The sequence below is a fragment of the Phyllopteryx taeniolatus genome, chromosome 7 (genome assembly GCF_024500385.1).
Source record: "Phyllopteryx taeniolatus isolate TA_2022b chromosome 7, UOR_Ptae_1.2, whole genome shotgun sequence".
NCBI lineage: Eukaryota > Metazoa > Chordata > Actinopteri > Syngnathiformes > Syngnathidae > Phyllopteryx > Phyllopteryx taeniolatus.
Window position 1 is genome coordinate 9,943,587 of NC_084508.1, and position 27,760 is coordinate 9,971,346.

At 41.0% G+C, this 27,760-nt stretch overlaps 2 protein-coding genes across 3 annotated transcripts in view; both read right to left on the reverse strand.

The window, feature by feature from the left end:
• plpp2b (phospholipid phosphatase 2b) overlaps nucleotides 1–4,527 on the reverse strand; it is a 30,110-nt gene extending 25,583 nt beyond the window's left edge. The window contains exon 1 of the mRNA XM_061779219.1: nucleotides 4,073–4,527. Coding sequence (XP_061635203.1) covers nucleotides 4,073–4,130 — 58 coding nt within the window. The 5' untranslated portion in view covers nucleotides 4,131–4,527. The remainder of the gene's footprint in view (nucleotides 1–4,072) is intronic.
• Nucleotides 4,528–6,401: 1,874 nt separating this feature from the next.
• mier2 (mesoderm induction early response 1, family member 2) lies at nucleotides 6,402–17,759 on the reverse strand. Of its 2 annotated transcripts, XM_061779846.1 has the most exons (12): nucleotides 17,598–17,759; nucleotides 17,397–17,510; nucleotides 17,175–17,289; nucleotides 14,918–14,997; nucleotides 14,765–14,834; nucleotides 14,544–14,695; nucleotides 13,804–13,885; nucleotides 13,539–13,633; nucleotides 11,790–11,920; nucleotides 11,535–11,680; nucleotides 11,159–11,258; nucleotides 8,022–8,160 (listed from the first exon to the last, which is right to left on the reverse strand). In XM_061779846.1, the coding sequence occupies exons 1-11, from the start codon at nucleotides 17,619–17,621 to the stop codon at nucleotides 11,203–11,205; spliced, it is 1,065 nt and encodes a 354-aa protein (XP_061635830.1). In that variant the 5' UTR covers nucleotides 17,622–17,759; the 3' UTR covers nucleotides 8,022–8,160; nucleotides 11,159–11,202. The 2 variants fall into 2 exon arrangements, with proteins under 2 accessions (XP_061635829.1, XP_061635830.1); XM_061779845.1 differs by lacking the exon at nucleotides 11,159–11,258 and having other exon boundaries at nucleotides 6,402–8,160.
• Nucleotides 17,760–27,760: the final 10,001 nt, after the last annotated feature.

Sequence of the window (27,760 nt, forward strand, 5' to 3'; positions counted from 1 at the left end):
TCCGGGAGAGAAACAATGTAAAAATTATTTGCATTTTGTAGAAGTCAATACACTGCGGGGCCTTCCAAAACATGATTTATAGAGATTATATTTCAGCACTCATAACAACAGATGTGCAACTCTGTGTGTAATCATTTGGAATGTGGGTGTGCACATGGTGTGTGCCCTTTGTGAGCAAAGGTACACCTACTGACGACCGTGCCCTGGGAGAGGTTATCCTGGGGGTTACTTCTTGCAGCCATTGCGCACTCACTTTATTTGCCCTCCGTGAACACTGACATGCATACGATCACAACCTTCACACTTTAAACTTCACTTTTTGCGTGAGTTGAGACTCTGTACAGTAAATTCAGTGGTTTTCAAACTTTTGACACCAAGTACCATGTCAAAAGAAATAATACTCCGCTCTCCCAGTACCGCCAAAAATAGTTTATAAGATTGAATGCAAATGTACTTTAACTGTATCGAACGTTAAAAGCAACTTGAAAAGTAAACAAAAAAAAAAAAGTAAAAAAAACATACTGTACTGAATACAATGAAAATTTTAAACAGGTTTTAATTTCTTCCAGATTGAATCCATACCTGTATGTTTGAGTGTCTAGAGTGTCAGAAAATGTTTACATTTTGGCCTTACTGTGACATCACAGGGGACAAATAATACTGTACAAATGTCAAACATTACATAGTGTTAAGTTGGCCTAGGATGAATCTTCCCAATCCCATTTATTCAAATGTTAACCACCACACTTTACATTTTGTTGCTTATTTACTGATGGACGCACCTCAAATATTGCATCTTTAGACCACATTTAATTATCTCTGGTTTTGCTGTAGTTTAAATTCACAGAGGGTTTTTTTTTTTTTTTTTTTTTTTTTTTTTTTACATTTATTTCCATTGTTTGGGCAGATGCGGGTTTGTATCACACCAATTGGTGTATTTGGATGACCGCAAGCATTGCCACCATCGCCAGAAACATTTGTACAAACACTACCTAAATGCCAATCTAAAAACAAAACAAAAAAAAAAGCTTTTTTAGGGGTGACCCAAGCCCGAAAAGACTTATCCCTGCTTATTTTCATTAATCGCGGTCCAGCCCTGTCCCGATCCTGCACTAATCGCGGGGTCCACTGTAACGCAAAGCTGCACTTGTGTATGCGTATCATCCAGTAGATGGGGGGAGTGGCGAATAGTGGCTCATTTCCATGAAACAGGACAGTTACCCCCAAAAGCGGCTGCTCGGACAGTGCTGTTCAGAGAGGGTGATGCGTGTTCTGTAATTGTAATTGTTCTGTAACTGTAATTGTTTGCAATTGCCTATTTTAATAGTTTAAACCGTGAATATACCAGAAACTATGATCCCAAAGTCATATAAAATCATTTCAAAGCTATTTTACATTACCCTTAAAAGCAAATGACTTGCATATTATTTGCGGCAAAGACTCTCAGTAACTTCCAGCGACCCAGGCTAAACTTAGCTCCTCCCATAGAACATAGAAAGCTTTTCTCTCAGTTGAGATGTATCACTTCAACATAGTTCCTCTACACCAATTTTTTTACTACTTTACTATTTAGAGGCATCTTAGGCCGTTTCAAAACGAGCACAAAAACTGGAAATAACTGTGGATAAACGGGTACAACCGGGGAAAAAAAGTAAATTCGTAAAAAAGTGAACTGCGAATATACGGGGGATTTCTGTATTTATGGCGAAATGAAAAGAAACAGACAGCAAAATTGTATTAAATTAAAAAACAAATAATAATAAAAGCTACATGTATACTCATTCATTCAGTGGTGAGGCTGTTTGAAAAGGGGCAGGTCCAGGTATGAATGACACAAAAGGAATCACTCCCAGATTGGAAGTGCTGCTTTTTCTACACTTTAATGCACATCACAAAGCAAAATGGAGCATTTAGTGTTCCAAAAAATACATTCCAAGAACATGGAAATAATTTACAGCGTGAGAACACATGCAAACAAAACTACTAACCAAACCGGAAAAGTATTTTGTGCCCATATGAGCCACCGCTCAGTATAATTACACGCTCTGTCAAGCCATTATTGCACAGCCTCATCCAGCTCACTTAAGGGCGGGATGCAGCTGAGACCTGGATGACCGGACGTGGCAACAGACCAACAGAGCACCGGGATATTTATGTAACACAAAGCCATGTTGAGAGCCAAGCTAAACCCACGCGACACTTCAATAGCTAGATCCCGCCATCCATTTTCTATAGCGCCCGTTTTCATGAAGGTGGCGGATAAGCTGCAGCCTATCACAGCTGACTTCAGACCTTTGGACCAGAAGCGGTGTAACGTGGACTGGTCGACAGTCAATCGCAGAGCACGTATAGATAGATAAGCATTCACCTACGGACAATGTAGACTGTTAAAATAAACTAACATGCATTTTTTGGAATGTGGGAGGAAGCCGGAGTACCCGGACAAAACAGACAAGCACGAAGAGAAAAAAAACTCCAGAGATTTGAACGCAGAACATCTTGACTGTGAGGCAGACTTGATAACCACTAGTAAACTGTGCTACCAGTACATTTCAAATGTAATATTTTGCGAAAAAAACCAAAACTTTTCTCACTCAGATTCAAAAAAACGGTAAAACACTAAATAATCTGCTTCATTTATTTATTTACTCAATTAAAATGGGACAGTGCTTTTTAAAGTAACTTTGCATGTAAATATGACAGACTATAGCCATAAGCTAGTTTCCATGTGCAGTCCCTTGGCAGGTTGATGTAATATTTCAAGTATAAAACACAGAAAAAAATTGGGTAGGAAAAATCAAGACATACACAATACATGTACACAAATCATTCAGGGGTAGGCGACCATCAAAGCTCGTGTGTGAAAGAGAGAAGTGCTTTGCCTGTAATGTCAAGTACTACTACGACAAAGTAAACTGTATGTATTCGTCGTCCCTTACAGGAGATTCATCTTGGATGCATAGTATACCATGGTTGCTTATTTAAGCACTCCTACTTTTTACGACAGGTGGTCAAATACAGGGGCGGTCAAACATTTTGGGTACATGGACCCCTTATAGGGGAGAAATGTTTCCAAGGATCCCCTCATAGCCCTAACGCCAATTAAACATACTCTCATGTACACCCGTAAATGCCATGGGAATGTTTTTTTATTTCAAACTAAATATTGATAAACTGTTTATGAGAAAGGAATATTTACCCATTGTCGCTAGGTGACACACACTGTTTCTACTAACACTGGGAACAAAAAGGAGGTAGTTCACAAAAGAACGGTTACTGTTGACAACTTTTTCAACCAAGTAGTAACGGTTTTCAAAAAAAGCAAGTTCAATTCCTGTTAACCTTTGACGCCTGAGTCAAGGCGTTAAGAAATTGACGTCTTGTTTCCCCATCGTTTTTCGAAGCTTTTGACCTGAGGTATGTGCTACCAATCTGCAAATATTTGACCAAGATCACGTTGCATCACCTGTGTAACTTTCAGAAAAGAGCATGACAGCTCGAAATGCTGCACGAATGCAGGCATGTCAAATTTATGGGATACATCACAATCATATCAGAGCTTTTAATTGACCCGAAGATAAAGTAGGAAGGAGAAATTCGTTTGCCATTATTGTGTTTTGCACTTTTGATGCTACATGATTTACGACAAATTATTTGGTGGACCCACAAGTTACGGCTCATGGATGCCCAGGAATTATTTACCTACATACTTATTTATACAATACAGATATAACGCAATCGTGGATATTTTGGGGGAGTCGCGCCGTTCTGACGCTGGAAGTGGAACATTCTGAGTTGGATTCTTGGCAAAGAAAAATGGAATATCACATTTCCATAAACAAACATTCCTGCTTCCTGCTCTGTCCACTCCACTGAGGAGGAGAAGGGGGGAATCATTTGGGAAAAGTGGATCACAAAGGCGATATAAGAATGGTCAACCAGAATTACCACGGGAGGGACAAATCCCTACCATCATCGTGTATGATCATGACACACATTCCAAAGTGACTGTCACAAACACAGTAATAGTAACACGTCGTATTCCGGTCAGAAGAGTTTGAGGCAGACTCACCGACGAGCACGCACAGCACGTCTATAAGGACGCACAGCTTCTTTTTCACGCTCTCCATGTTGCTTCGCCGTCGTTTCAACTTCACTTTTGGCGTATGGAGATTGAAAAAAATAAAATAAAAAATAAAACAAGCTCAAACTGTACGCGTAAACACCTCCATTATGCTAGGCTTTGCTACATAACAACAAAAAATGCAACCTGCACTACGGGTTCTTCTTCCGGGGTACCGCGTCTACCTGTGCGCGTGCACAAATACAAGTGCTCGTATGTGTCAAAAAAGTGTGAAAGATGTCGTAAAAAATAGGACGTTAAAATATAGTACACGGTCCCATTTGCGTTCTAGAATAGTCTACGAAAGAGTCCACACGAAGCATCCAAACGTTGTTCGGGTCCAAGCCGTTGTGAGAAAGAAGGAGCCGAGCGACACGACACGGTGACACTGGGCGCCTCCCACTTCACGTCCTCCATTCTTAATGCTGCCTTTCCCCTCCCATTTTCCTTTCCTGTCTTCCTTGAGGAGGAAGGAGGGGGTCGCTAAAATGAAAAAAATAAAAATAAAAAAATAAAATAAAATTACATTTTAAAATATATACATCGAAATTTCTCAAATCAACTCCATTATTAAAATTATTTGGGATTAAAGTTGAGAGTTATTTCTTGTCTGTAATTAGTAGAAATGTAGGTCTGTAATTGATATCCATTCAGATTTTTTTTTATCACGTCTCACTTTCTTTTCTTATAATGGGAACTCATTTTATATATTTTTGGATTGTTTGCTTGGTTTTTGTTTTTTCCCCTTCATTTAAATTGAATTCATTGTCACTAATACGTTTTTACTATAATATTTCATAATTGTATTACTATTGTGTAAACCATGTAAACTGGAATAACAAAAATATTTAATAGCCAATAATTAAAAAAAAAAAAGACTGAAATGAGAACAGAAACAAGTGTTTTCTTTGGTTCTGCAGCTATTTAACAGCAATTGGCAACTCATGTCTTATTCAGAATTCTTAAACGCTTATACATTTCCAGTCACGCCATAACAAATGGCAATCTATTTCATGCGAGAACTACAGAGGTTAAAAATAACTCTCTGCTATTGCACCACCCTGTTTCTCCTCCCAATGCTTTAGAGACAGAGAATTGTAATTGTTTGTTTGGCTCCAATGATATTGTGAATATTGTAAATGATAATTGGAAAAAGATCTTGTCTATCTTAAATAACACACACACACACTTACATACATATACAGCAACTATTGAATGATTATTACTGGATATATGGGCGAGAGGAAATTAAAATGTATGTGACAAAAAAAAATTTGTAGACTATACGGTATGTATATTTTTATTCATATCTAAGTTATAAACATATTTTTTACCAATTGTACAGGGACCAAGCACAACATTCTGACCACACGCACAATACAATGTGTTCCAAGTTTAGGCCATTTGCAGCGTAGTGGTTCACATATGTGAATCATATATGTATCAGTCATCTATATAGGTGATTGATACACCAGCTGTTTTATTTGAAAAGTGAAATGATAAAGAACTTCTCCAAAGCAGCTCGTTGCCATTTGAGCTTGTTTTGAACAGCATAACAACTTTTGCTTGCAATTTGGTTAGGTCAGCATTCCAGACATTATACACACTCATCTTAATTGCACTTCTGTCAAGACAAAAGTAAAATACATTAAGCAGATCAATTATGCTGGTTAAATGAAATATTGCTTACATTCAAACGGTTTCAGTATAGTAATCAATTTTGAATGTATTTTTTCTGCCCCCTTTTGGGATTTTCCAGTAACAACAAGCTTCACTTATGACAAAGTAGAGGAATTGGATCTGAACCGAATTAACAGTGCTGAAACTAATTAGCGCATAATAGCTTTGACTAATTACTTGTGAAGTGTCTTCCTCACCGCTTGCTTGCCTCACACACACACTCGCTGCACTCATAATAAGGCCTTTTCTGAAAATCTTTTTTTTTTGCATCGCTTGCCTGCCTCGTACATATTCCCTGGCAAAGTTACTGTAAACAGTTTGATTTACATGTGGTTCCACTAAATTTTGTTGCACACCGACTCATCTCACTCGTAAAGTTGCTCTGGCTGCAAAATTTGATTGACACATGATCTGCTTACGCTCAACTGTCTTCTGCAGCGCTTGCTAAAAATGGGGAAATAATCTTGGCAAAACAATGAATGCACTGTAACAACACTGTCTTCCATTTTAGGATATTAAGCTTCTTGCTATTTAAAGAAAAAAAAGGAATATTCCACAACTGTTTTGTTTAATCATTTATTATAATTATTTTATTTTTACAAAATATAATAATTATCAACAAAAAAAAAACGGGGCAGGACAATACATACATTCCCAAAAACAAAATGTGAAATTAAAAGAAACATTCCTGTTCACAACAGGCCTTGTCCATCACCTCCTTCGTGTAAACGCAAACATCAATCTGGCTCGCTTCGCTGCAATTACGGGAAGACCTCAAACACGTGCACATAGGGATGAATAACAAATAAATAGAGGCGATCGAAGATGACACGGTGTTATGCAAACAACCAATAAAGTTGTTCCACTTCCTGAAACACTTGCTTTGCTCCTTCAGATCCAGAATGGGACTACATTAAAACATGAAGTGATGGTCAGTTAAAACAAGAATAATCACTAAAATCAATGTCCCAATAGTTCTGCAAAGCATTATATGAAACCATCAAATGACCATCGATGGAAAATAAAAAGTCAAGGTTTGTGGTAATCACAATGGACATCATTAATCAGTTATCTAGGATGCCACACTTTGATGTCCAGAGAAACCAAAGACTTAATCTTGACCCTGATTAGAAGCTGAAACAGGATTTAATATATGACATTCTTCAAAATGTCCTCATAAATCAAATTCACTTAATCCCTGGGTATACAGTAATCCATCCTAATGAGCTAGGCACAGCTATATACTGCAGGGAATATTTTAGGCTCGTTCTTAAACCGGACTATTATAGTGTAAAATAATCTACATTTATTTTTATGAATTGAACCTTTATTTAAACCAGTTCATGTAGCTCTCGATGGCATTTGGCTCGTGTGCCGCGACAAAACGGCAGAGGAAAGCACAAGCAAACACAGAACAGACAGAAGGAGAGTGAGTGGATGACAGCGTAGAGCAGGTGAGTCAAACTCTTTTTTTTTGTCGCGGGCAACATTGTCGTCACGGTTTCCCTAAGAGGGCCGTTGACCGTGAAACCATATAAATGTTTAGTCACCTCATAATATTATTACATACACACAACAAATTGATGGATACCTAGTTTAGAAATCAGAAGTCAAGGATAATAGTTTGCTCAACTATTGTTCAATTTACTGTAAACAGAAAAGGCTCTCAATGATACTATTTATTATTATTTTATGAGAATTTGAGCAAGAATCATGGAAGTTGACACAGCTGATTTGCTTTCGCGGGCCAGATGAAATGACTTGGCGGGCCAGATTTGGCCCCCGGGAGTTTGACACCTGTGGCGTAGAGGATGTTTGTGTTGAAATAAAGAGATGTTTTGTGTAAAAGGCCTTACAGCAGCAACAAGCAGAGTTTGCGCCACTCATACTGCTTCAAAGTAGCCGTGAGGGTATTTTGGTATTTAAAAAAAAAAATATGTTCTGCTTGCTTTTATCAGTCTAAGAACACATCTCTATTCAATTAGGATTTTCCCAAGTGCTTTCACTGGAAGGGAGGGCAGTGCAGCAGGGGGATAAATGCAGACAAGCCGGACATGAGGTCATTAGGTGGGGGAGAGCCGGCACGCAGCAGGTGAAGTCCCACCCGCAGGCGACGGGGGAGTCAATCACATCACCTGCTGTGTCACAGTCCTCGGGGATAAAAGGACCGTGGCGCATGTGGAACTGGAAGAAGCCCGGTGGGCGCTGACGGTCTTGGAGTTGGATCGGACCTGCGTCGCAGCCTGAGAGGCGATCCCCCTGATCCGACAAGACAGGCAGAGCGAAGGGGCGGGCAAACAGGTTCTGAGGATAGCCGTCGCCGCGCATCTCTGACAGCCCCGTCAGCAGTTCTCCAGCTACACACGTCATGGGAAGAGAGATACCAAAATGTCATCAGAATACTACTCATTGTGATGACACAACATGTACAGGCAACTTTTATTTTAGCAATTTTGTGAGCACTGTTCCATTGTTGAAGGTTGTAGATCAAGGGTGGGTAAGGTACGGCCCGAGGGCCACGCACAGGCTGCCCCGTTCTCTAATCTAGCACACAGATTGATTGTTAAGGCTCAAGGTAATATTTGTTGGATTAATTGTAGTTTATTTCCTTCCATTCCATTTTTTTTACTAGTAGCATTTACATGTTTAAAACATTATATTATTCAATAATTGCTTCTAATTAAATTAATTCCATATATACAATTGAAACGAGAATGATTTTAGCATTGCAACACATTTTATTTACAGTGGTATCCTGACTTAAGGGTGCCTCAGATTTTAAGTCACGAGCCATCGACAGGTCAGTTTTTTGCTTTGTGCAGCAAGACAAAAGTTGTATTATGAGCAAGCTTCAGATATGCCTGCGCTCAAGTAGAGTTAAAAAAAATAAATAAAGAGCGACAGCCGCTGATTCAGCCGTTTATTGAACGCGACAAACAGTCAAAAACAAATACAAAATGACACCTTTTGCAAGCAGGATGAAGACGCACTCACACCACACTAACTGCATGGTAAATGGGCAACAGGAGTCAGACTTCCTGATGCCAGTCACTCAGCACATGAATACCACTCTGTGTGTTTGTGTCTGTCTTTTGGCACAGTTAACCTTTATAAGCCCAGTTTATTTCGTTACATTCTCTTTTATTGTGTTTGGTTATGTTTTTATATTTATAGTTGACAATTAAGTGCTATTTGTCTATTAAAAATGTATCAAAAAAATGGGGGTTTGGGAGGTTGTAATAGATTAATGGCACTTTAGGTCATTTCAATGGGTAAAATTCACTTGGTACACAAGTAAATAGAGTAACTCAAGAGCTTGGCAATGGAACGAATTAAAATCTCAAGTCAAGGCTCAGCGTTTTTTTTTTTTTAACCGCATCTGTCTATATCTATAATCCAATGCTGCCCTTTAGCACAAAGCTTTGCCCGCCCCTATTGTAAACGGTGCCAAACGGATAGTACCGTAGCTAAAAGTGATGGGGTACCAGCCTTGTGTTCCTCACGGTACTGTCTGTAAAATATTGATGCAAGTTGAAGTCAATGCCGCAAATTGGCCGGCTTCCAACGTAGTATGAGCGGCGGAACGCCAACTGTGGTGTAAGCAGGAAGGTGCGACTGGAGTATATAGGGCAACGCTCGAAACTCACGGCTCACGCCCCTCTGTGTTGAAAGCAATTGTCCAGATGCTGGTCCCAGTTATCTAATTATAATTTCAGGAAGCCGCAAATGCTGTGTGAACGCGCACTGTCTCCCACTTATGCGAGTTCTGTCTGAAAGGCACAGGCTGAGGCGAAAGCAGAAAAAAGGGCCTACAGAGACACACTGTCTATTGATTCGTCAACAGAGAATGGTCATGTGAAAAGAAGACTGAAATGAGAGATAATGTCAACATGCAGCACTGTGCCATGCCGTACAACTTGTCTTTGTCCAATTCAGTGGTTACGTTGTGTCCCGATGCTACCATGTAACACTATTTGACATAAATGCAGATCAGAGTTGATCATCCCACGATATACAGGGCATCCTCCTCCTACGATGGAGTTTCTTTTCTAGAGCGGTGACATAATCTGATTTTGTACAGTACTGTGCAAAAGTCAGTGTCACCAAACCGCCATTAGGTTTGCTGTTTAGCAAAGCCATAATGACTTCATATAACTAGAAAGACACTCAATGGAGCACACATCTCTGTCAAACTGTTAATAAAAGTTAAAGAATGAAAATACAGCACCATTTGTGTTTTAGTTTGTCCAACTATTCATTAACTAGCTAGTTAGCTAGTTAGTCTACTTCCCTGTGAATGGAAGATTATGAACAGACGGGAGGTGCCATTATGACTCTGGGAGGTGGACGGGTTGCATTGATGTCATAGTGACTCAAATGGTAAAAAAATACATCAAAAATATATTCCTGTCTCCGTAACTTTATGCAGATTGACAGCATTTTCTTCCTTGTCTCATGCCAGGGGGAAACTTTGAAATACTTGTGCATCCATTACAGCATCGCATCACTTTTACAGCAGAGAAAAGGAGTCAATGTGCACCTATAGCAATTATAAAGATTAATTTTCCATGGGAAGGTTAAGATTTCTTCATGTATTTGATGAACTTGTCTTTGGGCCACATACAACAAGTTATTATTTATATTCCCAATAGGATTGACTAAATTCTCTGAACGGATAAATTCATCTTTGAAGGATCTGTGGAAATGGCCCAAATGGCAACTAAAATGGCAGACTACCTGCGTCGCTTCGGGCATGGGCTCTTAAGATTTTTTCCTTTTGTGGATCTTCCCATGTATCCAAGTGAAACTGATTCAAAAATCATGAAGAAAAATGGAGTGAAGCAATGGCGACAATATTAGCGGTTGGAAAACATACAGGTGCATCGCAATAAACTGGAATATGGTAGAAAAGCTTATTTATTTCAGTGGTTCAATTGAAAAGGCAAAACTCAAACATTCATTAAACAAATAGGAAAATCATTTTCACAAGGCAAATTATTGCTTAGTTTCTACATCAAAAACCGTTTGATTGTTTCTTATGTAATATTCTAATTACTTGAAATGTTTTTGTTAGCCGTAAACTACACAAAATGATAAATAAACTAATGAAATAGTTTCCTCTCTTTGTAATGAATCTATATAAAAACCTTAACGTCTTGAATTGCGCCACTGAAATAAACAACATTTTCTATGATATTCAAATGTATTGAGATGCCCCAGTACAATAGAGTAGCAGCTGATACCACATTGAGGGGGGGGAAAAAAACAAAAGAAAAAAAAAAACAGAGGAGGAACCGAATGAACAAGTGTCTTGTTCTACAGTAGCAAGGACGACAAGCCTCCCTCCTTCTTTACCTGCAGGCTGCAGCCTGCTTTCTGTAGGCCTGACCACACCAAGGTCACGGCTTTAAGAGAAAGCGGGGGGTCCGTCTGCGCCGAGGGCGGCCCTCATCCTCTGGAGCGCCGTGTCAAAAAGGGGTAAACCATGCATGCATGCGCACACACAGACAGACACAAAACGAGAATGGAAAAAGGAAAAACGTAAATGATTTAGAACGGAAGACAGCAAATGCTCAATGTAAAAAAAAAAATATGAAATCATAAAATCCATCGTGATGCATAGTAATGCATCTGACATTGTAAGTAAATGTTTTACACACTGTATAAAGTGGGCGGAGACAGTAACTTTTCCTACAGCGAAGTTTTCTTTCAATATAAGCACCATTTTCACCTTGTTTGTCCAGTTCCAGGCTCGACTGCCGAGGCAAGGGAGGCGCCAGCTTTCCGGAGACCGCGGCGCTACTACGAGACAGTAAGCCAGCTGAATTATTGCTTGGCTCCATCTCGCCACCATACCCGTCCTGATCTCCCTCATCCCTGTACCAAATAAAACACAGGGAAGCACATCAGTGTCAAAGTTCAGATGAAGGTGAATGTACTTTACATGAGGATTAGTTGGACAAGCAGTTGTTTAATTACAACTCACATGCTCCCTGACTGCAAGGTGTACTTCTTCCGAGTGATCCTGGTGGCTTGTTGAGTGAAGTAGTCATGCCGTTCAGACTTCTTCCACATGTAGTAGTACGCCACACACTCCCCCACAGAGCGGGTCCTTACCTGTGGAGAAGGTAGTCTGTTTATTACGCCGACTCAGGACAAGCAGTCAACCAGGTTGATATGCCTCTGCAACATCGCGTGGACATCGGGGACAGTGCCTCTGGATTGGCAGACTGGGGTGGTGGGCCCCCTTTTTAAGAAGGGGGACCGGAGGGTGTGTTCCAACTACAGGGGGATCACACTCCTCAGCCTCCCTGGTAAGGTCTATTCAGGGGTGCTGGAGAGGAGGGTCCGTCGGGAAGACGAATCTCAGATTCAGGAGGAGCAGTGTGGTTTTCATCCTGGCCGTGGAACAGTGGACCAGCTCTACACCCTTGGCAGGGTCCTCGAGGGTCTACATGTGTTTTGCGGACTTGGAGAAGGTGTTCGACCGTGTCCCTCGGGGAGTCCTGTGGGGGGTGCTTCGGGAGTATGGGGTACCGATCCCCCTGATACGGGCTGTTCGGTCCCTGTACGACCGGTGTCAGAGTTTGGTCCACATTGCCGGCAGTAAGTCGGACTCGTCAAGGCTGCCCTTTGTCACCGATTCTGTTCATAACTTTTATGGACAGAATTTCTAGGCGCAGCCAAGGCGAAGAGGGGGTCCGGTTTGGTGGCCTCAGAATTGCATCTCTGCTTTTTGCAGATGATGTGGTTCTGTTCGCTTCATCAAGCCGTGATCTCCAACTCTCACTGGAGCGATTCGCAGCCAAGTGTGAAGCGGCTGGGATGAGAATCAGCACCTCCAAATCTGAGACCATGGTCCTCAGTCGGAAAAGGGTGGCGTGCCGTCTCCGAGTCGGGGATGAGATCCTGCCCCAAGTGGAGGAGTTCAAGTATCTTGGGGTCTTGTTCACGAGTGAGGGAAGACTGGAACGGGAGATCGACAGGTGCATCGGTGCGGCGTCTGCAGTGATGCAGACTTTGTATCGGTCCGTTGTGGTAAAGAAGGAGCTAAGCCGAAAGGCGAAGCTCTCGATTTACTGGTCGATCTACGTTCCTACCCTCACCTATGGTCACGAGCTGTGGGTCCGTGTGTGTGTTTCCTCCGCAGGGTGCCCGGGCTCTCCCTTAGCGATAGGGTGAGAAGCTCGGTCATCCAGGAGGATCACAGAGTGGAGCCGCTGGTCCTCCACATCGAGAGGAGCCAGATGAGGTGGCTGGGGCATCTGATTCAGATGCCTCCCGGACGCCTCCCTGGTGAGGTGTTCCGGGCACGTCCCACCGGGAGGAGACCCCGGGGACGACCCAGGACACGCTGGAGAGACTACGTCTCTCGGCTGGCCTGGGAAACTCCTCGGGATCCCCTCAGAAGAGCTGGAGGAAGTGGCTGGGGAGAGGGAAGTCTGGGCGTCCCTGCTAAAGCTAATGCCCCGGCGACCCGACCTCGGATAAGCGGTAGAAAAATGGATGGATGGATGGAGGACAAGCAGTTTTTGTTTTTGTCAGCTGTGTGGTACTTGAGGTCTGATTTGAACATTATGCCTTTATGTGAATGGACACCAAGATGTTTGCATTATCTGTGTATGTGAATGTGAAAACCCCTATATGTACTGGTGTGGCTTAACTTTTGAAAAATGTGACCTGGCAATGGCCTTGCAAGTCAGGAATAAACATCTCTTGTCTTTGAAGCACTTACCTTATTAGCCTGAATGAGGTGGAAGTTTTTCCCATAAACTTTATAGCCATGCTCAAAATTCCTACACTCCTCCTCGCTCCAGCCACACAGATGTTCTAAAAACAAGGGATGAGCATGAGCAAAATCAGATTAAGCAAAACATTCAAAATCAATCATAAAAGTCACCAGTATATTTTTTTTCTTCATTTTCTTCACAATGTTTTCTTCAAGTAAGCATTGCACTCGCTTTGCAGCCGTAAGACATGAATACAAAAGTAAGTCTTACCAATGAACACTTTCACATTGAAATGTAATCGTCGCGCTGCTTCCTCTGCATTGAAGTTGCATTTCAGCAGTTCATACAGTGCCTGGTAGCACAGACACACACACACACACAAAAAGCCTGACCAAGACGTTTACTGTAATTAGATAGTGTCGGTCATTCTCACTGCTAAGCCTTCCTTATTTAAAAAATTAAAACATTTAAAAAAAAAAAAAGGAAATAAAACTTCCACCACATATAATTATAGTGTATACTGTAAATGTGTGTTTGGGAAAATCATAGTGCTTCTGTATGTCTCTGAAATATCTCATTTCACAGTAAAATGAAAGTTAGTATATTTACACTATGCAAATGAACAAATGTGCATGGGAATGACCTGGGGTGGCTGTGGCGAATGACCACTGTGATTGGCCAATGGCTAACGATGCGGGTCTTGGTGTTATCGCACGAATCTACAGGTTTCACATGCTCTTGTTGTAGGTGATGAACAACGACCGAATTCTGTTTTTGTGATGAGTGGCTGTGTATTATCAGTAATACAGTGAAAATCAACGTAAATGTGAATATTTACTCGGTCGATTTACAGTGTGCACCTCTAAACTTGCTACATGCCTCCTAAAATCTTAAATTAGGGGTCGCTTTTATTCTAATTGCGGAGCCCAAATATGAGTGGACAGACAAATGTTACCATTATGTGTGTATGTGAATGGACAGATGTCAACATTAAGTGTACTATATCGTACCTGCTCATTGTCTCGGACAGTGTCAGCACGTGTTTGCTTGCACACTGCCCCCTCTTGGCCACATGGCCTCTGTACATTCAACAAGAAGTCCTCCACTTCCTGCAACGGAAGAGCACCTGGTCTCCACAGCAACTGGTCCTCACTGTTGTACGCTTGTCACAGGGATGCCAGAGATGTAGAAATAAGGATTTGGAAGAATGGCAGAAGTAAGAGGTTCCTACCTTGTTCCTGGTATGTATATGGACTGAGTGGAGGGATTATTGCCTGGTACATGGAACCAACCATGATCTCCTGGTGAAGCATGTCAGAGAAATGTGTGTCAGGCTGCTTCAGTGATGGCAAAATGCGCCTGATTCAATCTGTTGGGGACTGACCTTGTGTTCTTCGTTGGAGGGAAGGGAGATATCGTCGGACTCCTCGTCAGATGAGCAGACGGATGTGTCTTTGTTTCCATCTGAGAGGAAACAGAACATTAGAAAGGTCTGTCTTCTGGAATCCTTCTTAATGATTTGTTATTTAATGTCAGATGTAAGCCAGGTACACACATGTCTACAATGGGGCTGAATTTGAACATTTTCCTTCCCTTGCGATCAAAGTCAGCAAAGGTCTAATTGTCAGATTTACGGGGGACGACTGGTTAGAGCGTCAACCTCACAGTTCTGAGGACCCGGGTTCAATCCCCGGTCCCGCCTGTGTGGAGTTTCCTTGTTCTCCCCGTGCCTGCGCGGGTTTTCTCCGGGCACTCCGGTTTCCTCCCACATCCCAAAAACATGCATGGTAGGTTAATTGACAACTCTAAATTGCCCATAGGTGTGATTGGTTGTTTGTTTATATGTGCCCTGCGATTGGCTGGCAACCAGTTCAGGGTGTACCCCGCCTCCTGCCCGATGATAGCTGGGATAGGCTCCAGCACGCCCGCGACCCTAGTGAGGAGAAGCGGCTCAGAGAATGGATGGATGGATTAATCTGAGGGATTACCCTGTGGTGCGGGCTGCGTTAAGAGTAATTTTTCCACCCTCGGTCTGCTCGGAAAACAGCACGGGCCGACAAGCGTAAATATTAAACCCGTCCAATATTTACGATGGTAAATCCTTATGTGTGTGTTGGTCAACACAGAGTTGGGCAAAAACACAGAGCGAATGAACAAATTAATCTGGCTTTGACGTACTATGTCTTCCATAGTACGTCAAAACCAGATTCATTTGTTCATGTACCGTTCTGTGCATTGTGTCACTTGCAAAAGACCGGATACCTAAAAGGACACCTATAACGTCATGAAATGACACCTATCCATACAGTAAGTCAAATTGCATTCAGGAAGATAGCATATGTAACACTTCAACCTACAAATTGTAAAAAAAAAATGAAAAAAGTTTTCTTGAATTGCTTCATTGGGCTTTTACTTTTTTAGGGAGAACATTGCAGTGTGCTATTGCTGCACAGGTGGACCTAGACCACAGCGCTCCGGAAGACTGCTTCAAAATAATACAAAACTGTCTCAAGCTAAAGTGGCCTTAACACACAAGCTATGAACCCATCATTCGTTTATCTAAGCACTTGGGCTGGGCTTATTTTGATGACTTAATTACATCAGGGGTGTCAAAACGTTTTCCTCTGAGGGCTGCATACTGAAAAAAATCTAAGGATGCAAGGGCCACATAGAAATTCTTCTAATTTTATTACACGCTAAAACCAGTCTATCAAGTAATTATACATTGCGTTTACTGCTACATCACAGCTTTCAGTTAAAAGGTTTAAGGCAAATGATTTGGGATTTTTCAGGATTTTGAGGTGGCTTGCGGCCCTGTATCCCACTAGAATGCATCTGCCCCTTACCATGGGCAGATCTCCACATTAAGAACCGGAACAAGAGCAATCCATAGGAAACTGACCATTTTTTAAGCAGTGTTTCCTGGAGGAGTAGTAATATGATAGGTTTACAAATAAAAACTTGACACAGAGCAAATTGGAGCAAACCATTTTTGGTTGTGATGGTAAATAATCATTACGGTTATGCATAAAAGTAATTTTATTCCGATTTGAGTTGTAAATAGTATCTAGAAAATCAAAGTATCGAAAAGGTATTTATAAAACCTATTCATTAGCATTATTAGTAGTAGCGGTAGTTGTTGTCAGGGGCATCGCACCTATATAGATGTCGCAAACAACCCACTCTATCAACATTCACTCTTTTTTCACACCTATTTTTGGATTATTATGTTAAAAGCATCGCAGGCCATATCAAATGTTTTTTCAGGACATGTCACAAAATAAACAAACAAAGGGCAGTGGGCCACAAATGGCCCCAGGGCCGTAGTTTGGAAACCACTGAATTACATGATAGTTAAATGAACATCTTTACATATTAATTAACATGGTTTCTGTATTTTATGTTTGTATTTTAGTATATAATATGATTCATGAAAAAGAACAGTAAAATATAAATAAATAGGAGTAATAGTTGTTTTAGCCATGGTGTGTGTGTGTGTGCGTGTGTGTGGGGAGGGGGGAGACGTTAGGGTTACGGCATCAGAATGACAAAGATGGTAACTTGTCTCAATTCGAACCAGGAAAACCCCTGGTCTGTGTACCCACGACATTAGGCAAAAGGCATTGTGCTGTGCAACTCACGAGGCAGGTGTTGCTGGAGCAGATCTGAGGTGCTGGAGGTGACTGAGGGGGTGAGATCATCAGCTGATGACTCCACTGCATCTGCTGTAGCAAAGATTTCTTCAGTGATCTGGTTCTGGAGAAGACAGGGAACATTGGAGGTGCAATATAGACAGCGGTGTGTGGATTTTTTTAATTATTTATTTAAGCTTTGTTGGCCTGAGGAGGAGAGAGGGGTCTCACCTCCTCCAGAGTCATGTCTGGCAGAACGGTGGTGACGTGACAGCTCTGCTTGGCTGGATCAGGCACCGCGTAGCCACACAGAGCCAGCAGCTCCTCCAAGGGCACCTCGCTGGCCTACAAAGTAAGACAATAAACAGGAATAATGGAAAAAAAAATACAGAATGGGATCCATTTAGCCGAAGAGGAGCGACGTAAACGTACAGTCTGGGATTGGGCCGCCGCCATCTGCGGAAGCGCAGAGCTTCTCCTTCAACTCCGGATAAGACTCCTGCTTCTTCTCCGGCCTAGCGTCTTCATCGCCGTACCTCACGATCTCAACTGGGATGGGGCCTCGGGGGCCAGGTCCACAGGCCCTCGGCCCGCCTATGGACAGAAACAGTGGTCACTGACATACCAAACTGGGAAAAGAAGTCTTAGGCCAGAATTGCATGTGTTGTTGTCACTCAGGGTGCACTCACACTAGACTAGGGCTGGAGCTATGTGCATGTGAGGTGCAGGTATTTTTATTGTCCACTTGGAGTCACCATCCTCATGTTCATCATCTAAACTGCATTTTCTGTGACTTTGAGTTTATATGGCTTTAAAAGGTGGGGTCTGGCGTGGTGAGTGACGTAGGTGTCAGTGAAAGAGACTAGAGTTGGTTGTCGTTAGCAACTGCCTGGTAATTGGTCAACCGTTAGCCAGTCAGGGTACCAGTATGTTGTGTCTGAATGTTTATTACATGTTTATTTTGTTACCCTTTGTGCAATAAAGCGATTGAAAGTGCACTAGCGACTATGTCTATCCTGGAACACAAGATGAGACTGGCCAGCTCGTTGAAGAGAAGCATGTCGCTCCCATTAATTACAACAACTAAATTCAACGTAATGGTGAGTTTTTCTTTTTTTTTTCCCCAATGATTTGTTTTTATCTGCGATTGGCTGGCAACCAGTTCAGGGTGTACCCCGCCTCCTGCCCGATGACAGCTGGGATAGGCTCCAGCACGCCCGCGACCCTAGTGAGGAGAAGCGGCTCAGAAAATGGATGGATGGATGGATTTGTTTTTATTTCTCTCTATGCCTCTGAAATAGGAATTCTTTTGAAACCGGTCACTGACACCAAAAAGTTTGGGCACTGCTGCACAGTGCTGAAAAAAAATATCAATTATGTTATCAGCTCTACTTTTATCACATTAGCGTTGACTACAAAAAAATTTTTAGTCTTTCAACCCCTGGTTGCGATGTCAAAATGACTGCAGTGACGACGACAAGAAAGCTAGTGATCGTCCAAGACATCCACATAACTATTCCGAACCATTTACATAACATTTAAAACATGTTTGTGCCATTAAAATAAACAGACAAGACTCCCCTGCCTCATCTTGTGTTTCATCTTACAATATTACACAAAGACGCTAATAGGTTTGAACTGGAGGTGGCATTTCTTTTAGCTTGTTTTGTAAGAGACATTTTACGCTGGGAAGGAAACAAACTAAACTTTACACAGCGCCACGCTAGTTGAAAAGGCTCTAGTCACTCTGTCGTGTTATTTGACCCATTATCAGGACAAAGTAGTCCATATAATAAAAAGGCCCAAACTTGAGCTACCTTTTACTACTGTTTACTGTGTTGCTATGTCAAAATGATGGCTGTGACTACGACAAGAAAGCCACTGGTGGCCTCAGACTTCCACAGCCATGTCCAGACAAGTTATCATTCGATAATTAAACTTTTTTTTTTTTTTTTGCTTCCTTAGCTCGCATTAGCAAAGCCATGAGAACATATGTTTTGATAGCATAAAAGTCCCGCCAATGCAAGCTAGCTCTTAAACACAAACATACCACGTGGAACGTGATTTTTTCTTCTTCTCAGTACGAGCACCATGTAAATGAATACATAGTTTCAATCACGTGATCAGTATTTGTTTGTCCACTGTGTGCAAACACAGGACGATTATTTACTCAAATACTCCAGAACAAAACAATGCGTCGCCCGCCAACATTTTGGTGCGTGACTATCCATAAAAGAGGGAAACTATTTTGTGTGCAGTTTATTTTACCGTTGTGTTTTGTTTCATAGTGTTATCAAAATGGTTACTGCATGTAAATGACAGTAAAGATTCACATTCAGAAAATACAAAAGTACATTTCAGTCTGTGATTTTTTTATTTATTTTTTTACTTTTAATTAAAGGTAGAGTATGTAGCTTTCAAACTGCTAACAAGATTTAAATGTAGCCTCACTCCACTACCCGCCCCCTCACGTCTTTGCCCAAAGAAACACCCCCAGCTCACTGCGGTACCGTGCACGGCAGCTACATTACTAGCATGGGTTATTCATGATGGAGTCTTGCCAAACACTACATGTTACCGGTTTTATGTTGTATTTTTTGGGGAATGTAAACTCAATTAAAAATATGAGAGGTGACCAACTTACCTGATGAGCCAGTGAGCATTGGCAGTGGTTTTCCAAGCCCAGCCATATGCAGCCATCCACGTATAGGAAACCATTGTTAAATACATTTACCCTCAAGTGTTTTGAGAGCTGCCCAATTCCTTCTTTTTATCCTTTGTTGCTAACTTGAGTTGAATAATCCTGCCAAGAAACTAAAATCGTCTCATTTCACGAGAGGCGGCTTTTTGTCCTCACATGGCTACATGTGCGTGGAGCGCATACGCAAATGATCGACGCAGTCGCACCTTCTGTCCTTACGGTCTCTGATTGGCTATTCTTGCCACGCTGTGACAAGTTGTACGATAAAAAATATATTTTTTTAATTCAATGGCATTGGCATTAGATACGGCCAGAGAGGGATGATTTTTCCAAAGATAATTTTAATAATATTATGTCAGCTCATACAGACAGTTTTAACATCCATCCATTTTCTACACATCCTCTGTTCAAGGTCACAGGGAGTTGGAGCCTATCCCAGCTGACTTTGGGCGAAAGCCGGACTACACCCTCGACTGGTCGTCAGTCACATATAGAGATGAACAACTAGTCACTCTCACATTCGCACCGTCACTGAGTGGGAACTGAACCCACATGGCCTGCACCCAAGTCAGGCGAATGTACCACTACACCATCATTGACGGTTTTACATATATGACAAAAACTGTTTGTTTGCTTTTTTAAAAATAAAAACCGCAAACTAAGTAGTTGAATCAGTACTTTTACACTCTTTTTTTTTTTTTTTTTACACTAGTATCCACCATTGCCTGCCTTATCTTGTGCTTTCTCTTGATATCTTAGACACAGTAGCTCATTGGTTTGGGTAGGAGTTGGCCTCACTTGTAGCAGTGAACCATTTATTTTTTGAAGCGTAATGTTTAATGTTACCCTTAAAAAAAAAAAATGAACAATGAATAAGCAACAAGCAGATAACACTCCGTGCCTTATCTTTAGTTTCATTTCACATGGATTTCTCGTGTAAGTTTCTTTTGGAGGTGGCATCACTTTTAAGCACGTTTTGTGCGAGACACGAAAGTTTAAGACCACCGGAGCAACAGGGGAAAGGACACGAAGTAAACTTTACACAGTAGCACGCTAGTTTGGAAAAAGCTCCATTCGCTCGGGAGTGTAATTTGTTAAACATGGCCCGTTGTCGTGACAAAGTTGTGCTGCTTGTGTTGCGAGTGTGTGACCAGGGGCGCTTTCCTGCCACTTGGTGCTGAACGCCTCTTCCTTCTCGGCGGATCGCGCGAGAAGGAAATAAAAAGTCAAAATGTCCAACTTAAAAAAAAAAAAAAAAAAAACCAAAAGAGACGACAACGATTACTAAGACAACTTTTTCAGCGTGTAAAAACTTCACCAACCCACTCGGCCCACCGCCGTGTTTTTAGCCTTCCTTCTTTTGTTTTCTGTTCGGTTCCTCTCGACGGCTAAAAGGGAGGAGGAAGGGGAGGAATGGCTCTTGAACGCCGAGCGAGAGGCTCGAAACGCCGGGGAGCTTCTCCATTCCTCCCCCTTCTACCTCCACTTTCCCGACGTTTAACCCCCGCGTTGCTACGTTTCCCCTCCTCCACCCCTTCCGCGTTAGTTCGCCGGTCCCACCGCCGACACATACGCCGTACCGTCCTGGGTGACGAGCGGCTGTATTTGGCCCTGGTTTAGCCCGTCGTCTGGGCGACTAGAGCCTCGTTTTCGTCCACTTACCTCCGCCGCCATTCCGTTCCTGCGTGAGCCGACTAGCCCGGATGTTGTAGGTCTGTTGTATAGCACTGTGCAACGCGACGTGTGTTACTGGCTCAGGTAGTTGTGTACTTGTGGCAAAATAACTTCACTTTTTGTCGTCTAATTTTAATATATATATATTATATCTCAGACGAGTTTTGAACGTGTTTTAAGTCATTTTAAACCCACCGTTTCCTCTTGTTTCCCTCCCCCAAACAATTTACATCTGCTAGCTTTCCCCTACTCTGTAGTGTACAGTAGCCTAGTTAATATTTTCCACTTTTGACATCTGTACTGTACAGCAGTATAAGGGCCAGTCCTGGCTACTGGAGGGTTAATGCTACCAGAATAGTAGCAATATTAGCAAAATATTTCAATTCTGAGGTCTTATTATAAATAGTCAAATAACTGTACACATACCAGTGCAATGATCATTTTTCTTCATTTTATACCTTTTTTTTCCATTGGCTGTATGTGATTTTGACATCTCCCACTCCAAACACTGCTAATATACGTGATCATTTTTTTGTTTTGTTTTATATAACAATATTATATTTGTTATATTTATAATATACAAACCCCAATTCCAATGAAGTTGGGATGTTGTGTAAAATGTAAATAAAAACAGAATACAAATCCTTTTAAAACTATATTCAATTGAATACACGACCAAGACAAGATATTTAAACGTTCCATATTTTGGGTATTTAGACCTCCATAGAGTGACTCGCTAACATGGACTTGGGTTTGCATTACAAGTGTCCAGAAAAGGCACCACTGACAGCTGTTTGACCCGGTTTTGTGTCCGCTTTGTCCGTATTTGGCTAAGACTTCCGCCCCCTTTCCTCTGATTGGTTGCCTCCATGTAGACGCACTTGAGAGAGCACAAGTGTTTGTTATGTTGACTGCGCTGGCTCGGGAGCAGAGATCTTCGCTAGTGACGTAGATAAGCTCGAGAAATTTGAATGACCTGATTTCAGGCCTCTAGGCAGAAAAATGTTTGGAGTTCAGGAATACGTTGACAATTTTACTGAGGCACCATAGAGCCAATATAACATCCCAAATATCAGTAAAAGTTGGTTCGGTAAAATACGGGACCTTTAATGTTCAAACTGATAAATGTTATTTTATTTTTACTTTTTTTTGCAAATATTTAATCATTTTGAATTTGGTGCCTGCAACACCTTTCAAAAAAGCTGGGACAGGGGCTTGTTTACCTCTGTGTTGTGCCACTTTTCCTTTTAATGACACTCAATAAGGATTTGGGCACTGAGGACACGAATTGTTGAAAGTTTGTAGGTGAAATTCTTTCCCATTCTTGCTTAATGTACAACTTCAGTTGCTCAACATTCCAGTGTGTCCCTTCTCGTATTTTGCGCTTCATAATGTAATATAACATTTTCAATGGGAGAGGGTCTGGACTGCTGGCAGGTTAGTCTAGTACTTTCACTTTTTTACTACGAAGCCACACTGTTGTCACATGTGCAGAATGTGGCTTGGCATTGTCTTGCTGAAATAAGCAGAGACATCCCTGAAAAAGACATTGCTTGGATGGCAGCATATGTTGCTCCAAAACCTGTATGTAGCTTTCAGCGTTAATGTTGCCATAACAGATATGCAAGTTACCCACGGCATGAGCACTAACACACCCCCATACCATCACGGATGCTGATTTTTGAACTTTATGCAGATAACAATCCAGATGGTCCTTTTCCTCTTTGTCCTGGAGGACGCAATGTCCATGATTTCCAAAAAGAATTTGAAAGGTGGACTTGTCAGACCACAGCACACTTTTCCACTTTGCGTCAGTCTATCTCAAATGAGCTCGGACTTAGAGCAGCTGGCAGGATTTCTGGGTGCTGTTGATGTATGGCTTTCACTTTGCACGGTAGAGTTTTCACTTGCGACAAACTGTGTTAACTGACCATGGTTTTTCAAAGTGTTTCTGACCCCATGCCCACATGGCAATACGGACGGAGCGAAGGGCACGGGCATTCAATGTTGGTTTTCGGCCTTGCCTCTTATGTGCAGAGAGTTATCGAGATTCTCTCAATCTTTTAATGTTTTTGTGGTCCGTAGATGATGAAATCCCTAAATCCGTTGCAATTGCATGTTGAGAAACATTCCTCTTAAATGGTTGGACTATTTGCTCATGCAGTTGTTCACCAAGTGATGAACCTCACCCCGTCCTTGCTTATGAAAAACTGAGCCTTTCGGGGATGCTCCTTTTATACCCAATCATGACACTCACCTGTTTCTAATTCACCTATTTACCCATGGAATCTTCCAAACAGGTGTTTGTTTAGCTTTCCTCAACTCTTCTAATCTTTTGTTGCCCCTCTCCCAGGTTTTTTGGAGCGTGTTGCAGGCAAACAAATTCAAACTGAATGATATTTTATTTAAAGTTAAAAAAAAAAAAAAATCAGTCGTAATTAACCAGTTTTTTTTGTCCCAGATGTCCCTTGTAATGATGACCCAAGGCAATTTTTCACTTTTAAAATTACAATTTTAAATGTAGATAAATAACAATGCACCGTCATTAATGGTTAGCTTTCTCCAAATATACATAAATATATTTGAATGGAATCTCTCTTTTACATTGTTCAGTTTGTTCCTCACTAGTCAATCAAGCAGCTAACACAGCTAGCATGTACTCTTGCGCAACAACATTGGCATTATTTCGCAATGCTGTTACTGTAATTAGAGTAGTACTAGAATGCAATTACTATTTAGATAAAATCAAACACAATATTTAATTGTAAATAATTTATTTGACAATATTATAAATATTTGTGTTTCAGGTGCCTGAGTATCTGTAACACAATTTCAACACACAAAATATATGATATGACAAATAAAATATCTAATGAAAAGTTTACCATAGATGGTTTGGTTGGTCCAATCAAATATGATGGTTTGTTTCCATCCATCCATCCATTTTCCGAGCCGCTTCTCCTCACTAGGGTCGCGTGCGTGCTGGAGCCTATCCCAGCTGTCATCGGGCAGGAGGCGGGGTACACCCTGAACTGGTTGCCAGCCAATCGCAGGGCACATAGGAACAAACAACCATTCGCACTCACAGTCATGCCTACGGGCAATTTAGAGTCTCCAATTCATGCATGTTTTTGGGATGTGGGAGGAAACCGGAGTGCCCGGAGAAAACCCACGCAGGCACGGGGAGAACATGCAAACTCCACACAGGCGGGGCCAGGGATTGAATCCGGGTCCTCAGAACTGTGAGGCTGACGCTCTAACCAGTCGGCCACCGTGCCGCCGGTTTGTTTCCTATTTTTCTTAAAAAAAAAAAATAAATAAAAAAAAGCTCAGTGTCAGTTTTTCTAAATTATAGATGGCTAAATTGTCTTCCAATTGGAATTACCTACTGAAATGAGTCCCACTGAAGATAATGTATAATGTGGTTATATATGTAGAAGGGAGGGGGCAGGCACAGTACTTGTATATGGCCGAAGCAGATAAAGATAGACGCTGCTCTCTTCACACATGTATGCTTGCTGGAGGTGGCAAAAGTCCTCACACTCTGTACTTGTAGAGTACAGTGTTAGTACAGAGTAGAAGTATAGATACTTGTGTAAAAAAAATACTCTGGTAATGGTAGAATTACTGATTCAACTTCTATATTTAAGCAAAAGTTTAAAAAAAATACAGACTCCCTAAAATAAAATACTTAAAAAAAAAACAGTTATCTTAAAATCTACTTAAGTGCCGTAACTTAAGTCATTTGTACTCCACATCGGAATAAGCTATACTAGTGGTTCTCCATCTTTTGACACCAAGTGTATCACTTAAAAATAAATAAATAAATAAATAAACTCTCACCATACAAACACCATCATGCCCAAGTCGTTCATCAAAAGTGTGCCCCCCCCCCCCCAAAAGGAGAAAAAGTGACCAGTGTTCATCAAAGACGAGACAGAGGTTTTATTCATAAAACACAGTTTGAATATTAATTAAAGAAAATAAGAAAACTGTACTTAAATAATGATTCTGTGGAAAAGTATTGCAAATATAAGTTGAATAAAAATTGTACCCAAATACATAAAAATACAAGCAGTTCTTAAAGATTAGATTACTTAAATAGTTAATTAACTTAAAGGTTAAATACGACTGAACTGTACAGTGATTCTTGTGCGTACCACTAGAGGGAGGCCGCATACAACTCGTGGCACGCGTACCACGCTTTTTACAATTACGAAGCTATACCGCACTAAACTACTGCATTATGTTCATACATAGCTAATTTCTTCTTTTTAATTGTAATCTTTTTAATTCTTCTGTATGCCTTGGACATATAACATATTGACAATTGAAAAAAAAAATGTAATCCTTGAAATGTTTGATTGGCTAGATGTTGAATGATCAGAAGAAAACTGTCCATATAAATAATTCTGTTTTTTTTTTGTGTGTGTCTAACATGCAAATGAGTAGGAGTAAACAGCAAAAAGTACATGCACATTGAACAATTTAGTGTATTCCATGTTGAGGTTTTATATTTTGTGACAATTGGAGTTGTGCAAGGGTTAGCTGTTGAATAAACGGGGATAAAATGTGCATTAACATAATAGTGTTTGTCTATTTTTCCAGTAATTTGCTATCACAGGACTACAATTTGTTTCTGTTTTTTCCTGTTTAGATGACAAAACAAGCAAAAATACATTTTAAATCTAGTTACACATTTCACATCAAATGACTAAATAATTAGAAAGAAATGGATGGATGGAGGGAAAGATTTTATTAAATAGAATAAATAATTTGAACTTTTTCTGATACTTATAAATAATCTAGTAAAACATATTTACAAATGACATAGCTGCAAATTAGTATTTTTTTGTTGCTGCTGTTGTAGCTGGTTCTACATAAAAAAAAAACGAAAAACCTAATTAATCAGTTAAAATTTTTTTACTAACTAGGCTAGCATGGTGCACTAGTGGTTAGCTGGTCTGCTTCACATTTGAGAGGTCCTGGGTCCTGTTCGTCCCATAAAGTTCAGGGTGCGCTTCAGCTAAAGCGAATGCACATATTGCCATTTTTCTTTTGTTTCCCTCTGGTTTGAGAAAACAGTTTGCGGTGTGAGGCTCTATCCAAATATTGACAATATCAATTCCAATGCTGGTATTGATACTGATAGATACCAGTGTAATCAGATGGATACTTTAGTGTCACCTTCTCTCTTGGATGCACTGCTATGGTTTCATCAAATAGGCCAATATTTCTTTGAACTTACACTTAATTCATTGTATTTTCAAAAGAAGTGCACTGACGGGGCAAATGCCGTTTTATTTTTGTATTTTATTTCCCAACGAATTCTCAGAAAAAAAGAAGTTTTTAAATACTTTCTAACATGTTGGGGAATGTTAATTTAAACGTTATCTCAGAAAAAAATCCAGAAAGTAATGTCAAAATTGCATTTATTATTAATATTATTTATTTTTTTGCACAGTGCACCGGAAAAAAAAGGAAGTATTATTTTATCGAGTGCTAATTTTGTGGCGCCACGGTGGACGACTGGTTAGAGCGTCTGCCTCACAGTTCTGAGGACCGGGGTTCAATCCCTGGCCCCGCCTGTGTGGAGTTTGCGTGTTCTCCCCCCCACCTGCGTGGGTTTTCTCCAGGCACTCCGCTTTCCTCCCACATCCCAAAAACATGCATGGTAGGTTAATTGAAGACTCTAAATTGCCCCTAGGTGTGAATGTGAGTGCGGATGGTTGTTTGTTTGTATGTGCCCTGCGATTGGCTGGCAACCAGTTCAGGGTGTACCCCGCCTCCTGCCCGATGATAGCTGGGATAGGCTCCAGCGCACCTCGCGACCCTTGTGAGGATAAGCGGCTCAGATAATGGATGGATGGATGGATGATCATTTTGTAAAAAAAAAAAAAAAAAATTCCAATGTCATTTCTGAACACTACCTGACAAAAACAATTAGAATTTGTCCTGGCGTGACCTTTTTGTTCTTTATTTAGGAAAATAAATCCACAAAAGAAGTGCCACAACGGAAGCAATTTTATTCAACAGCACTAGTGTCAAGTATCCTGTGTCTGCAACCAGTTTGCAACTATTGTAAAGTAGCATGTGACAACAATTAAAAAGCACATGCCATGGCGCTCGTCCACAGCCTCAACAAGGTTTATGTTTACGACACTATAGAAAGAACACAGGCACAATTTACAGTAAATATAGACATCATGTGAAGGAAAGC

Coding starts and splice junctions, on each gene's coding strand:
- mier2 (XM_061779845.1), bottom strand. CDS start 17,621: ATGGCGGCGGCCCAATCCCAGACT. Junction 17,511..17,597: donor CGGCGGCCCAATCCCAGACT/GTACGTTTACGT, acceptor CTTACTTTGTAG/GCCAGCGAGGTGCCCTTGGA. Junction 14,998..17,174: donor GCTCCAGCAACACCTGCCTC/GTGAGTTGCACA, acceptor GTTTCCTCTCAG/ATGGAAACAAAGACACATCC.